The sequence below is a fragment of the Mobula birostris genome, chromosome 11 (genome assembly GCF_030028105.1).
Source record: "Mobula birostris isolate sMobBir1 chromosome 11, sMobBir1.hap1, whole genome shotgun sequence".
Taxonomy (NCBI): Eukaryota; Metazoa; Chordata; class Chondrichthyes; order Myliobatiformes; family Myliobatidae; genus Mobula; species Mobula birostris.
This window is the reverse complement of record NC_092380.1, coordinates 112,762,328-112,778,136: the sequence shown is the minus strand read 5'-3', so window position 1 is coordinate 112,778,136 and position 15,809 is coordinate 112,762,328. Positions and strand designations below refer to the sequence as shown.

General features: G+C 42.4%; 1 protein-coding gene across 1 annotated transcript in view; it reads right to left on the bottom strand.

Moving 5' to 3' along the window:
- LOC140205576 (TBC1 domain family member 12) overlaps nucleotides 1-15,809 on the bottom strand; it is a 151,824-nt gene that overhangs the window by 77,211 nt on the left and 58,804 nt on the right. The window contains exon 9 of the mRNA XM_072273212.1: nucleotides 7,710-7,827. Coding sequence (XP_072129313.1) covers nucleotides 7,710-7,827 — 118 coding nt within the window. The remainder of the gene's footprint in view (nucleotides 1-7,709; nucleotides 7,828-15,809) is intronic.

The following is a 15,809-nucleotide window of genomic DNA, read 5'->3' as shown; positions in this document are numbered from 1 at the left end:
ACAACCTGGCCTCCACAGCTGCACGTGGCAACAAATTCCACAAATTCACCACTCTCTGGCGAAAGAAATTTCTCCACATCTGTTTTGAATGGATGCCCCTCTATCCTGAGGTTGTGCTCTCTTGTCCTAGACTCCCTCACCATGGGAAATATCCTTTCCACATCTGCTCTGTCTATGCCTTTCAACATTCGAAAGGTTTCAATGAGATCCCCCCTCATCCTTCTGAATTCCAGTGAGTACAGACCCAGAGAGAGCCATAAAACGTTCTTCGGATGATAACCCTTTCATTCCTTGTGAACCTCCTCCGAACCCCCTCCAATGCCAGCACATCTTTTCTAAGATGAGGAGCCCAAAACCACACACAATACTCAAGGTGAGGCCTCACCAGTACCTTATAAAGCCTCAGCATCACATCCCTGCTCTTGTATTCTAGACCTCTTGAAATGAATTCTAATATTGCATTTGCCTTCCTCACTATCGACTTAACCTGCAAGTTAACCTTTAGGGTGTTCTGCACAAGGCCCTTTGCATCTCAGATTTTTGGATTTTCTCCCCATTTAGAAAATAGTCCACATTTTTATTTCTACTACCAAAGTGCATGACCATGCATTTTCCAACATATTTCATTTGCCACTTTCTTGCCCATTCTCCTAATATATCTAAGTCCTTCTGCATCCTACCTGTTTCCACAACACTACCTACCCCTCCACCAGTCTTCGTATCATCTGCAAACTTGGCAGCAAAGCCATTGATTTCATCATCTAAACCATTTATACACAGCAGAAAAAGAAGTGGTCCCAACACCGACCCCTGCAGAACACCAATAATCACTGACAGCCAACCAGACAAGGATCCTTTTATTCCCACTCGCTGCCTCCTACCAATCAGCCAATGCTCTAACTATGTTAGTAACTTTCCTGTAATACCATGGGCTCTTAACTTGGTAAGAAGCCTCATGTCTGGCACCTTCTCAAAGGCCTTCTGAAAGTCCAAATATACAACATCCACTGCATCCTCTTTATCTATCCTGCTTGCAATCTCCTCAAAGGATTCCAACAGGTTCATCAGACAGGATTTTCCCTGAAAAAAACCATGCTGACTTTGTCCAAATCTTGTCCTGTGTCACCAAGTACTCCATCACCTCGTCCTTAAAAATTGACTCTTCCCAATCACTGAGATCAGGCTAACTGGTCTATAATTTCCTTTCTGCTGCCTTCCTCCTTTCTTAAAGACTGGAGTGACATTTGCAATTTTCCAGTCCTCTGGCACCATGCCAGAGTCCAATGATTTTTGAAAGATCATTTCTAATGCCGCCACAATCTCCAATGCTACCTCTTTCAGAACCCAAGGGTGCAGTTCTTCTGGTTTGGGTGACTTGTGTACTTTTAGGTCTTTCAGCTTCTTGAGCACCTTCTCTCTTGTAATAGTAACTGCACCCACTTGTCTTCCTTCACACACAACATCTGGCACACTGTTAGTGTCTTCCACAGTGAAGACTAATGTAAAATACTCATTTAGTTGATCTGCCATCTCCTTGTCCCCCATTATTATTTCTCCTGCCTCATTTTCTAGCAGCTCTTTCACTCTCAGCTCTTTTATTTTTTACATACTTGTAAAAGCTTTTACTATCCACTTTAATATTATTTGCTAGCTTGCTTTCATATTTCATCTCTTCCCTTCTAATGATTCTTTTAGTTGCTCTCCGTAGGTTTTTAAAAACTTACCAATCCTCTATCTTCCCATTAATTTTTGCTTTGTTGTAGGCCCTTTCTTTTGCTTTTACAATGGCTTTGACTTCCCTTGTCAGCCATGGTTGTACTATTTTACCCTTTGAGTATTTCTTCATTTTTTTTGATTACACATGTCCTGCACCTTCCTCATTTTTCCCAGAAACACACACCATTGTTGCTTTGCTGACATCCCTGCCAGCAGCCACTTCCAATTTACTTTGGTCAACTCCTCTCTCATACCACTGTAATTTCCCTTACTCCACTGAAATACAGCTATGTCAGACTTTACTTTCTCCCTAACAAATTTCAAATTGAACTCAATCATATTGTGATCACTGGTTCCTAAGGGTTCTTTTACCTTAAGCTCCCTAAATGACTCCCGTTCATTACATAACACCCAATCTAGTTATAGTTGATCCCCTAGCAGGCTCAATGACAAACTACTCTAAAAAACCATCTCTTAGGCATTCAACAAACTCACTCTCTTGAGATCCATTACCAACCTGATTTTCCCAGTCAACCTGCATGTCAAAATCTCCCATGACTACCATAACATTGCCCTTTTGACTCACCTTTTCTATTTCCTGCTGTAACCTGTGGTCCGCCTCCCAGCCACTGTTGGGAGGTCTGTATATAGCAGTTTCTTAACTCATCCCACAAGGATTCAACATCTTGCGATCCTATATCACAACTTTCTACTGATTTGATGCTATTCTTTACCAGTAGAGCCATGCCTCCCCCTATGCCTACCTTCCTATCCATCCAACACAACGTATAACCTTGGAATTTCAGCTCCCAACTACAACGATCCCTCAGCCATGATTCAGTGATGGCCACAACATCATACCTGGCAGTCTGTAATAGTGCAACAAGATCATCCACCTTATTTCTTATACTCCACGTATTGAGATACACCTTGAGTACCGTATTTGCTATCCTTTCTGATTCTGCATCCCTAATGTACTGATACTCGTCCTGTTGGCTGCGAAGAAGATACTAAAAGCTTTTTTAAGTATATGAAAGGTAAAAGAGAGTCGAGGGTAGATAAAGGACCAATACAACATGACGCTGGAGATATTGTAATGTAAAAGCAAAAGGGAGGGCATACAAGGAAGCCAGAGCTAGTGGGAAGATAGAGGATTGGGGAGCTTTTAAAAACTTGCAGAAGGAAACTAAAAAGGTCATTCAAAAGGAAAAGATGAATTATGAGAAGAAGCTGGCGACTAATATCAAAGAAGATACAAAAGCTTTTTAAAGTATATAAAGGGTAAAAGAGATTCAAGGGTAGATATAGGACCAATACAAAATGACGCTGGAGATATTGTAATGAGAGATGCAGAGACAGCAGAGGAACTGCGTATTTTGCATCAGTCTTCACAGTGGAAGACATCTGCAGTATACCGGACATTCAAGAGTGTCAGAGAAGTGAAGTTTGTGCAGTGAAAATTACGACTGAGAAGGTGCTCAGGAAGCTTAATGGTCTGACGGTGAATAAATTCCTGGACCTGATGGAATGCACCCTTGTGTTCTGAAGGAAGTAGCTGGAGAGATTGTAGCAGCATTAACGATGATCTTTCAAGAATCGATAGATTCTGGCATTGTACCAGATGACTGGAAAATTGCAAATGTTACTCTATTTAAGAAGGGTGGGAGGCAGCAGAAAGGAAACTATAGACCTGTTGGCCTGACGCCAGTGGTTGGGAAGTTGTTGGAATCGATTGTTAGGGATGAGATTTATGGAGTACCTGGAGGCACATGACAAGATAGGCCAAAACCAGCATGGTTTCCTGAAAGGAAAATCCTGCCTGACAAACCTACTGTAATTCTTTGACGAAATTACAAGCAGGCTAGACAAAGGAGATGTAGTAGATGCGGTGTACTTGGATTTTCATAAGGCCTTTGACAAGGTGCCGCACATGAGGCTGATTAGCAAGATCAGAGCCCATGGAATTACGGGGAAGTTACTAGCGTGGGTGGAGCATTGGCTGGTCGGCAGAAAACAGAGTGGGAATAAAGGGATCCTATTCTGGCTGGCTGCCGGTTACCAGTGGAGCTCCACAGGGTGTTCGGTGTTGGGATCGCTGCTTTTTACGATGTATGTCAATGAGTTGGACTACAGTATTAATGGATTTGTGGCTAAGTTTACCAATGATACAAAGATAGGTAGAGGAGTGGGTGGTGTTAAGGAAACAGAGAGCCTGCAGAGAGACTTAGATAGTTTAGGGGAATAGGCAAATGAAATACAATGTTGGAAAGTATATGGTCATGCACTTCGGTGGAAGAAATAAACGGGCAGACTATTATTTAGATGGGGACGGAATTCAAAATGCAGAGATGCAAAGGGACTTACGAGTCCTTGTGCAGGATACCCTAAAGGTTAACCTCCAGGTTGAGTCGGTTGTGAAGAAGGCGAATGCAATGTTGGCATTCATTTCTAGAGGTATAGAATATAAGAGCAGGGATGTGATGTTGAGGCTCTATAAGGCACTCATGAGACCAAACTTGGAGTATTGTGTGCAGTTTTGGGATCCTTATTTTAGAAAGGATATAATGACATTGGAGAGGGTTCAGAGAAGATTCATGAGAATGATTCCAGGAATGACAGGGGTTACCGTATCAGGAACGTCTGGCAGTTCTTGGAGTTCAGGAAAATGAGGGGTGGGGGGATCTCATAGAAACATTCTTAATGTTAAAAGGCCTGAACAGATTAGATATGGCAAAGTTATTTCCCATGGTATGGGATTCCAGGACAAGAGGGCACGACTTCAGGATTGAAGGACGTCCTTTTAGAACTGAGAAGTGGAGAAATTACTTTAGTCAGAGGGTGGTAAATCTGTGGAATTTATTACCACAAGCAGCTGTGGAGGCCAAGTCATTGGGCGTATTTAAGGCAGAGATGGACGGGTTCTTAATTAGCCAGGGCATCAAAGGGTAAGGAGTGAAAGCAGGGGAGTGGGGATGACTGGAAGAATTGGAAGAATTGGATCAGCCCATGATTGAATAGCGAAGCAGACTCGATGGGCCGAATGGTCTGCTTCTGCTCCTATATCTTATGGTCTTATGGAATATGTCCCACCACCTGCCTGCCCTTCCTGACATTCTGACTGTACGCTATCTTTACTTTATTACCATTCGTCCTATCCTGAGTCCCATCACTCCAGTTCCCACCTCCCGCCAATTTAGTTTAAAACCTCCCCAACAGCTCTAACAAACCTGCCTGTGAGAATATTGGTCCCCCTCGGGTTCCGATGCAACCTGTCACTTTTGAACAGGTCATATCTCCCCCAGAAGAGATCCCAATGATCCAAGCATCTGCATCCTGCCCCCTGCACCAGCTTCTCAGCCATGCATTTATCTGCCAGGTCATCCTGTTTCTACCCTCACTGATGAGTGGCACAGGCAGCAATCCAGAAATTACTACCCTGGAGGTCTTGCTTCTCAGCTTTCTACCTAGTTCTCTAAATTCTCTTTTCAGGACCACTTTGCTTTTCCTTCCTATGTCATTGGTACCAACATGTACCAAGACAACTGACTGCTCATGTTGTGGACGCGATCTGAGACATCCCTAACCCCGGCACCTGGGAGGCAACATACAGTTACGCTCTGGGGGAGCGTGGTCAACAGCCTGCTCCTGCATTTCTAACGACCAGTATGCTATTGTTCTTGTGTTAAAATGCTTTTGTGGCATTATGGTGCTTAGTTCCAGTTCATTTATTGTTACATTTTAGATTGGGTTATACAGTTATTTGCTTGTCTATTTGTGGGTCACCTTAACTGTAACTGGGGTGTGTGATGGTCACCTGCCCGGTCTGCATGAGACTGGCTGGGTTCACTCTCTGGGTTATGGTGCCCGGTCTGTTTTGTGTCTATCACAATAAAATGTTTGTCGAGTTAACGAGCGTCCTCATCTATCATTATGGACTAAATGTTCGCCACAACTCTATCAGGGTGTCCCGTTCATGTCCACAGAATCTCCTGTCTGTTCCCCTCACTATTAAGTCCCCTATCACTACCACTCCCTTCTCCTCTCTCTTTCCCTTCTGCACCATGGACCCTTGCTCAGTGCCTGCAACCCAGTTGCCGTGGCATTCCCCTGGGAGGTCATTCCCCACAAAAGTATCCAAAGCGGTATACTTATTTTTGAGGGGTATGGCCATAGGGGTGCTCTATTCTAACCGCCTATTCACATTTCCATTCCTCCTGACAGTCACCCAGCTACTCGCCTCCTGCAACTTCGGGGTGACTGCTTCCCTGTAACTCTGATCAATTATCTCCTCACTCTCCTGTACAAGCCGAAGGTCATCCAGCTCTACTCCAGATCCTGAACATGGTCTTCAAAGAACTGCAGCCGGATGTACTTCATGCAGATGTAGTTCCCTAGGAGACTCTGGGTCTCCGAATACTCCAACATCCAGCATGAAGAACACACAACGGCCATTTACTATACCAAGTACAGTAAGAGAAAAACAAAAAGAAAACCTTAACAGGAGCTTACTCAGAGACAATGCCTCCTCTGAGCCTCTGAACACTCCTGAACCTCTCCTCATTTAACAAATACTCAGCTTTTGTGTACACTAAAGCTCACATTTGTCACCTCTATGGAGCAAAGGAGGACGAGAGGTGACATGATAGAGGGGCACAGGATGATAAGAGGCACAGGTCGAGTGGACAGCCAGATACAACATTACTGTGCAAAAGTCTTAGGCACATATATATAGCCAGGGTGCCTAAGACTTTTGTACAGTGCTGTATTTGTCAACGTGGAGCAGACAGTGAGTTTGTAAATCTGGCGAGGGCAAAGGATGTTGGGAATGATGAGGGTGGAGCACTGCAGGAGGGGTGTGGGACAGGTGGCAGAGAAGGAGTGCCAGGGGTAGGGGGTGGTGTGGGTACAGACACTCCCAGCCCTGAGATGTCAAGCAAGGTCATTTGATTCCAAACAATTGGTTCATTGATCATTACAGAATGTCTATCTGGTGCATCCTGCTCCCTCCCATCTCCCTTCCCTTTTTCCTAACCATGAATCCCCTCTTTCCATCTACCTCCTTTCCACTCTCAATCCATATCAGAATCAGGTTTATTATCACTCACATATGTCATGAAATTTATTTTGTTTTGCAGTAGCAGTACAGTGCAATACATAAAATTTCTACAGTGTTGAGCAAAAGTCTTAGGCGCCTGAGCTATACATATTGTACGTGCTTAAGACCTTTGCACAGTACTGTAATTTTATGCTGATTGGAGGAAAGTATAAGAGGAATGTCAGAGATGGGGCTTTATACAGAGTGGTGGGTGTGTGGAACCTAGCACTGGTGATCAAGGCAGACACACCACCAGGTTTCAGGGACAGTTATTATCCGTCAACTCAGGCTCTTGAGTCAGAGGGGATAACTTTACTCAACCCAACACCGAACTGTTCCCACAATCTACAGACTCACTTTCCACGGACTCTTCATCTCATGTTGTTGATATTTATTGCTTATTTATTTATTATAGTTATTTCATTTTTTTTCTTTTGTATTTGCACATTTGTTGACTTTTCTACCTTGGTTGTTTGTCTATCCTGTTGGTGCAGTCTCTCATTGATGCTATTGTGTTTCTTGGACTTACTGTGATTGCCCGCAGAAAATAAATCTCGGGGTTGCATTTAGTGAAATATATGTAACTTTGATAATAAATTTACTTTAAACTTTGAACATTAGGGGCATTTAAGATACTGTTAGATGGGCATTTGACGATAGAAAAATGGAGGGCTGTGGTGAGGAAATGGTTAAGATTTATCTTATAGTAGCTTAATTGGGCCTTTAATGTGATCTACTCTTTTATGTCCTATGTTCTAGTTGAACAACTATTAAATTCATTTCACCACTTAGCCTACAGGTTCTGGGTCAGAACCCAACAAGCATCATAGTCCATGTACACACATGTATCTATTAAAGAGAAATGGTGCAGGTAATCTGAATACAGTGCTGTACATACACATCAACAGGAATCCGCAGCAGCGTGGGAAGGAGGAGGGAGACGTCAGACATAGCGAGCAGTCGTGGTTCTAGTAGCTGTAGGATGCACAGGCCCGTGCTGAATATTATATTGATGCCTAGGATGCAGAAGAGGAAAAGGATTTCTCATTAGTAAAAATCTAAGTGAAATCACTCCTGTAATTCTCCCAGAGTTTAGTTGTGACTCAATGGGTAACATTGTTGTTTGAGTTATTAACCTGTGATGTTCCAGTCACTTTCTGCAGAGTTCTGTGGAAACACATCAGGGAGGGGCGAGGGGAGAGGGGAGAGAGGAGGAGAGAGGGATGTGTGTGTCTTGAGCATAACTGACATCTTTTCAATATTTCTCCCATCGTTCTCTGACTGGAGGGGTGGTGGCATCAGATACAATTACTATATACAAGAGGTATTTAGACAGAAGCTTAAATAGGCAAAGTATAGAAGGACATAGTCCTGATGATTTCTCATATTCAGAATATTTATCACGTGTACATCAAAACATGCATCATTTGTGCTAGGGACAGCCCGCATGAGTTGCCACACATTCCAGCACCAGCACAGCATGCCCACTGTATTCCACAGAACAACACAAGTAGCAACAACAGCAACAGAAGTTAATCTTCTATTTAGCAAAATGGTGAGCAAAAGTGCTTGTTTCTGAGGTGCACAGTTCTCTGACGATCTTTTCCCAAGATGGTGGCTGCAGTGATTTGGTGTCTCATCCTGTGTTTTTTTTTTTGGTCCTTGGCTCTAAACACCTCATGATATTAAAAGCCCTTTATGCGTTTAAAATGGTATGGGTCAGCAGAGACATTGTGGGCTGAAGGGTCTGTTCCTGCCTTTCCTTTGGGTTCATCAGATGCGTGGAGAGGGGAAGCTTGCTGCATGGGCAACAGCTTGCTCTCCATATTGTACTGCCCCAGCTTGCTTATCTAGACATCTAGGACGCAACAACCAATGTCTACACCAACCAATGGATGCCTCACTATAAATTACAGTAAGGAAGATACAATAGGAATAAAGAATATGTATATAAAAAAACTAAGTAGTGTAAAAAGAGAGCAAAAAATTGTGAGGTAGTGTTCATGGGTTCATTCAGAATTCTGATAGTGGAGGGGAAGAATCTGTTCCTAAAACTTTAAGCGTGTGGTGTTAGGCTCCTGTACCTCCTCTCTGATGGTAGCAACAAGCAGAGAGCATGTCCTAGGTGATGGGGGATCCTTAATGGAAGATTGCACCTTTTTGAGGCATTGCCTTTTGAAGGTAGGGAGCCTAGTGGCCATGATGGAGCTGACTTTAACATCGAACATCGTATTTGCAGTCGGAGCAAGATCAGCAGAATCTAGCATCAATCATGGCTACTCCCCAGCGAGCTCTTCCCCACATCCAGCTTCACTGTCTCTTTAGAGAGGTGTTGTGTTTTGATGAATGTTAATCTGCTGCTCTTTCTGAATCTCCAGTAGTTCAGCAGCATCACATTTTCTACTACTTGCTGTGGCCCAGATCTGCAGATAACCCCCCCCCCACCACTACTTTATCACTTCCTGTCACTTGCCTTATGTACAGACACTCCATCAGTTTATGTACATACAACGTATATAAGCTATCTTATGTATTTTCATTTATTGTCTTTTTCATTCTGAATGCTATTTCTTCACTTTTTATTGTTTGCAATATTTGTTCTTTTTTTCACATATTGGGTGTTTGACAGTCTTTTTTTTAAATCTGTTCTATTGGGTTTCTTTGTTTTGTAGCTGCCTGTAATCAGACGAATCTCAAGGTTCATATAGCATACATTAATGATTAATGGCTCCCTCTGTCTAAGTAGACAATGGATGCGCCCACTTGGGGCGCAGACCTGGGCGATGAATATGGAGATCCTGGGCTGCCCAGACATCAAGATCTCCCTCTCGGCCTCGCAGATGTGGTCCAAAGGAATGCGAAGCAGTACATTTGGCATCAGCTTGGCTGCAGGAACTGTGATACGTCATCCAACCGCCTTAGGGGCTCCACTCCGGATTTGTGTAGGGTTTACTCCTTAGCCTTCTCTTCTCCCGAAGATCCCCATAAGGCAGTGGGATCCGTAACCCTGGATAGGGGCCCATACCGGGTACTGTCAGCCGGAGCCAGCTGAGCCTGGGGCTTGAGTAAGGCAGGGTCGTCACGCCCTGTAGTAGTGACATATGGAACCACTACCCACACACATACTTTGACAATAAATGTACGTACTTTGAACTTTAATTTTAGATTCTTTACCTTATTGTGTTTATTATATGTGCCATTGGATGTGTAATGACAATTTTTTTGGTATGTCCTTCACGCGAGCAATGAGTTTCCTCAGGGTGCTCCAGTTCCCTCCACAGTCCAAAGACCTAACGGTTAGTAGGTTAATTGGTCGTTTTAAATTATCCTGTGATTAGGCAAGGGTTAAATTGGTGGGTTGCTGTTCGGCATGGCTCGTTGACCTGGAACAGCCTGTTTCTGCACAGTATCTCTAAATAAAATAAAATTTACACTTGTGTACCGGAAATGACATTAAACAATCTTGAATCTTGATCTTGTAATATCCTCACCCTGCAGAACTCCCACTGAAACTTCACAGGGTCAAGGGTCGCAGAAATGACCGTTGTATAACCTGAGGGAAATTAGGGATAATACTTCAAGTCTTCCTATTCAGTCAACAAAATGTTGGAACATTATTCACCATTTACTAATAAGCACCATAAATATATATATATATATATATATACACACACACACACACACATACATACACACACATATAAATTCCGCCTCTTTTCTTTCCTTTCCCATCCTGATGAAAGGATTCAGCCTGAATCATCAACTGTTTACTCCTCTCCATAGATGCATAGAGGCTGCCTGACCTACTGAGTTCCTCCAGCATTTTGTGTCTGTTGCTCAAGATTTCCAGCATCTGCAGAATCTCGTGTCTATGATCTGCTGCTTCACTGTGAAGTCTCTTTGAGGTAAAGTGTCTCCCCTGAAGATGCTTAGATCTTCTCTTTCATAGTTTAGTGAGACCCTCTCTGTGATCTCTGCTGCTCTCTAACTCTTCAACCATGTGCTAACTTCCATTAATTTCTCCCCCTCTCCCTTTCCTCTTTGATTCCCCATTCTGGTTCCCCTCACCCCTTCCCTTTTTCCTCAACTGCCCATCACCTCCCTCTGGTGCCCCACCTCCTTCCCTTTCACCCACGGTCCACTCTCCTCTCCTATCAGATTCCTTCTTCTTCAGCCCTTTTCCACCTCTCACCTTCCAGCTTCTTACTTCTTCCCCCTTTCCTCCCCCTCACCTGGCCTCACCCATCACCTGCCAAATTTTACTCCTTCTCCCCCCCCCTTTCCAATCCTGATGAAAGGTCTCAGCTTGAAACATCGACTGATTATTCCCTTCCAGCTTCTTACTTCACCAACCCCCAATACTCACTCACCTTCCCCCTCACCTGGCTTCACGTGCCAGCTTGCACTCCTCTCCCTCTCCCTTCATATTCCGGCCTCTTCCCCCTTGCTTTCCAGTCCTGATGAAGGGTCTCAGCCTGAAACATTAACTGTTTATTCCTCTCCATAGAAATGCTGCAGCACTTTGTGTGTGTTACTCAGGGTTTGGAAGTTTCTGTGAAAGGAGACCAGGGTGAGTTGTTGTATTGCATCCCACAGGTGAAAAAACCGGGTATGAAGACTTCAGCAGCACTTGAGAGTTTTTGGGGGTGGGAAGCCCCAGAGAGCCTGTGGGGTTTGGAAAGTCCCTGAACTCTAGGCACTTTGGCAAGGATTGGACAAACGTCAGTCTTGCCCTGTCACCTGCCAAGAAAAATGACACAGTTTCCACTAAACACAATAGCCGGTAGGGAAACAACTTGCACATAAGGAAGTAAGTTAGCAAACGTGATTTGCCAACATTGCCTTTCACATTTTCAGGATGTCCCAGAACGGATTACAACCATTCTGTCATTCTAGTTACATTGTCGCATAACCAGTTGGAATCAAGAGACGTTTCAAAAACAGCTACTGAATTTTAAAAATCAGAGGGGCCGCCGGTTCGGGTTGCTGACCCTGGAGGGGCTGCTGGTTTACATCGCTGCCCCCCAGAGGGGCCGCCGGTTCGGTCACTGACCACAGAGGGGCTGCTGGTTTACATCGCTGCCCCCCAGAGGGGCCGCCGGTTCGGGTCACTGACCCCGGAGGGGCTGCCGGTTCGTGTCACTGACCCCGGAGGGGCCGCCGGTTCGGTCACTGACCCCGGAGGGGCCGCCGGCTCGGGTCACTGACCCTGGAGGGACCACCGGTTCACATCGCAGCCCCCCAGAGGGGCCGCCGGTTTGGTCACTGACCCCAGAGGGGCCGCTGGTTCGGTCACTGACCCCGGAGGGGCCGCCGGTTCGGTCACTGACCCTGGAGGGGCTGCTGGTTGGGTCACTGACCCCGGAGGGGCTGCTGGTTGGGTCACTGACCCCGGAGGGGCCGCCGGTTCGGTCACTGACCCTGGAGGGGCTGCTGGTTGGGTCACTGACCCCGGGGGGGCTGCTGGTTGGGTCACTGACCCCAGAGGGGCTGCTGGTTCACATCGCTGCCCCCCAGAGGGGCCGCCGGTTCAGTCACTGACCCCGGAGGGGCCGCCGGTTTGGTCACTGACCCCAGAGGGGCTGCTGGTTCGGTCACTGACCCCAGAGGGGCTGCTGGTTCACATCGCTGCCCCCCAGAGGGGCCGCCGGTTCGGTCACTGACCCCGGAGGGGCCGCCGGTTCGGTCACTGACCCCAGAGGGGCTGCCGGTTCGGTCACTGACCCCGGAGGGGCCGCTGGTTTGGGTCGCAGCTCTCAGAGGTGTTATTGAAATTCTGAGATTTATGGATTGGTATGTAGTTCAAATTAACTGTAGTTCATATTAGCCTCTTCCAGTTCTACATTCTTTTTTCATCTTCTTGCCCATTCTTTCTTGTTGCCATTTGGTAGTTTGGTGGTTTGGGGTTTGATGTTCTTGTTGCTGTTTCTTCACGTGGGTGATCTGTTAGTTTTTGTGCGAGGGAGTGGTAGGGGCTGTTGGTTTGGGGGTTGCGAATTTTTGTTTCTTTTTCTTTTCAGGCGGGGATATTACAACTAGAGAGCAGGGGAAGTAATATCTTTCTTCCAACTACTTCTATGGTTTTCTGTATTTTGTGGCTATCTGGAGAAGACAAATCTCAGAGTTGTATTCTGAAAACATACTTTGATAATAAATGAACCTTTGAACTTTTAATCTGTTCCGGATGTTTTAATTGAAGAGTGAAATTTCAATTCATTGCCAGAGCAATGAAAAGAGATCAAAAAATACTGCTGACTCACCCACCCTAGCAGTCAACTCTTCATCAAATTGCCATCAGGGAGATGCTACAAGTCCATTACCACCAGGACTACATGTCATCTCTGAAGACTCTTTCCTGCAGCTATCCAGCTTCTCAACAAAACTTACTCATCGACATTGACTATAGTCTCCTTTAGTAAGAGGTAAAATTTCACTTTTATCCCAATTTATTTTGTAACCTGATACCTTCCCATATTCACCCAATCTAGAAGATAATTTATGTAACGAATGTTGTGGGTTTGTTAAATAGATCAAAACATCATCGGCAAAAAGATTAATTTTATATTCCTCCTGATTAACTCTAAAACCCATAATATCTGGATCAATTCTAATTAGTTCTGCTAATGGCTCTATCGCCAATACAAATAAAGCAGGTGATAGTGGACAACCTTGTCTAGTTGACCTTTTTAACTGGAATGGTGTTGATATTTGAGAGTTTGTCACTACTTTAGCTTTAGGGTTAGAATTTAAAGTTTTAATCCAATTTATAAAAGATGTTCCTAACCCATATTTTTCTAGTACTTTAAATAAAAAATCCCATTCTAATCTATCAAAAGCTTTTTCTGCATCCAAAGCTACTACTATACTCTTCTCATCCCTTTTTTGTGCCAAATGAATTATACTGAGTAGCCGTGTTACATTATCTGCCAATTGTCTATTTTTAATAAATCCTGTTTGATCCATATGTATTAATTTTGGTAAATATTTACATAATCTATTCGATAAAATTTTTGCTATTATTTTATAATCCGTATTCAATAAAGAAATAGGTCTGTATGATGTTGGTTTCATAGGATCTCTGTCTTTTTTTGGCAATACTATTACAATTGCTGTTGGAAAATGATTCTGGAAGTTTATGTATTTTTTCTGCTTGACGTATTAGTTCCATAAAAAGAGGAAATAATAAATCTTTAAATTTTTTATAAAATTCAGGTGGAAAACCATCTTCTCCTGGAGATTTATTACTTTGGAGTGATCCTAAAGCTTCTTCAACTTCTTTTAATGTAAAAGGCATATCTAATCCCTTTTGTTCTTCCAAATTCAATTTTGGAAGAGAAACTTGTGATAAAAACCTTTCTATCTCGTTAGCATCATTTTGGGATTCTGACTGATATAATTCAGAATAGCAATTTTTAAGGTTTCATTTATTTCAAGAGGTTTATAAGATATTTTATTTGCCCTTGTTCTAATTGCATTTATTGTTTTGGAAGCTTGTTCTGTTTTCAACTGCCAGGCAAGAATTTTATGTGCTCTCTCACCTAACTCATAATACCTTTGTTTAGTTCTTATAATTGCTTTTTCTGTTCTATATGTCTGAAGCGTATTATATTGTAACTTCTTATTGACAAGTTGTTTTCGTTTTTCTTCTGACATATATCTTTGAGATTCTTTTTCTAATTTTGTAATCTCTTTTTCCAATTGATCTAGTTCTGCCATATATTCTTTCTTAATTTTAGATGTATAACTTATTATCTGGCCCCTAAGATATGCTTTCATCGCATCCCATAATATAAATTTATCATCCACTGAATGAAAATTTGTATCCAAAAAAAATTGAATCCGTTTTTTCATAAAATCACAAAAATCTTGACGTTTTAATAATGTTGAATTAAATCTCCATCTATAAGCCACTTTTTTCTTATCAGCCATTATTATTGTCATTAATAAAGGGGAATGATCTGATAATATGCTTGCTTTATATTCCATATTTTTCACTCTGTGTTGAATATGCATTGATAATAGAAACAAATCTATTCTTGAAAAAGTTTTATGTCTATGGGAGTAGAACGAATAGTCTCTTTCTTTAGGATTGATTCTTCTCCATATATCAATCAGATTTAAATCCTTCATCAATGATAAAGTTAAATTTACTACCTTTGATTTTATACAGCTTTGGTTGATCTATCTAAGACTGGGTCTAAGCAAAAATTAAAATCTCCTCCAATTAATAATTTAGATGGCCGGTAAATGGTATAAAGTATTTAGGTATAAGACTTGATAATGATGTAAAGAATTTATATAAATTTAATTATTTACCACTACTGAAAAAAATTCAAGAAGATCTTGACAAATGGATGATATTACCAATAACATTAGTAGGTAGAGTCAATGTTATAAAAATGAATATATTTCCTAGATTACAGTATTTGTTTCAAACATTACCAATACAATTGCCACAGAAATTTTTTCCAAGAGTTAAATAAATGTGTGAGAAAATTTCTTTGGAAAGGTAAAATGTCAAGAATATCATTGGAAAAATTGACATGTAAGTTTGGGTTAGGAGGGTTACAACTTCCAAACTTTAAAAACTATTATAAAGCAAATCAACTTAGATTTATTGCATCTTTCTTCGATGATCGAAAACCAGCATGGATTAAAATAGAACTAGACAAGATAGGAGAAAATAGACCTGAAGATTTTATATATAAATGGGAATCTAAATTGATACGGGAAAAGAAAGAATCTCCTATATTAACGCATTTGATTGATCTATGGAATAAGATAAATGTTGATAATGTAACACAGAAATCTCTATTAGCAAGGAGGCCTTTGTTCCAAAACAGACTTATTCCTTTTACAATGGACAATCAACTTTTATATAATTGGTACCAAAAAGGGATTAAATTTATAGGAGTTTGTTTTGAACGAGATATATTGATGTCATTTGAACAATTAAAGGATAAATATAAAATATCTAATAATACTTTCTTTTGTTACT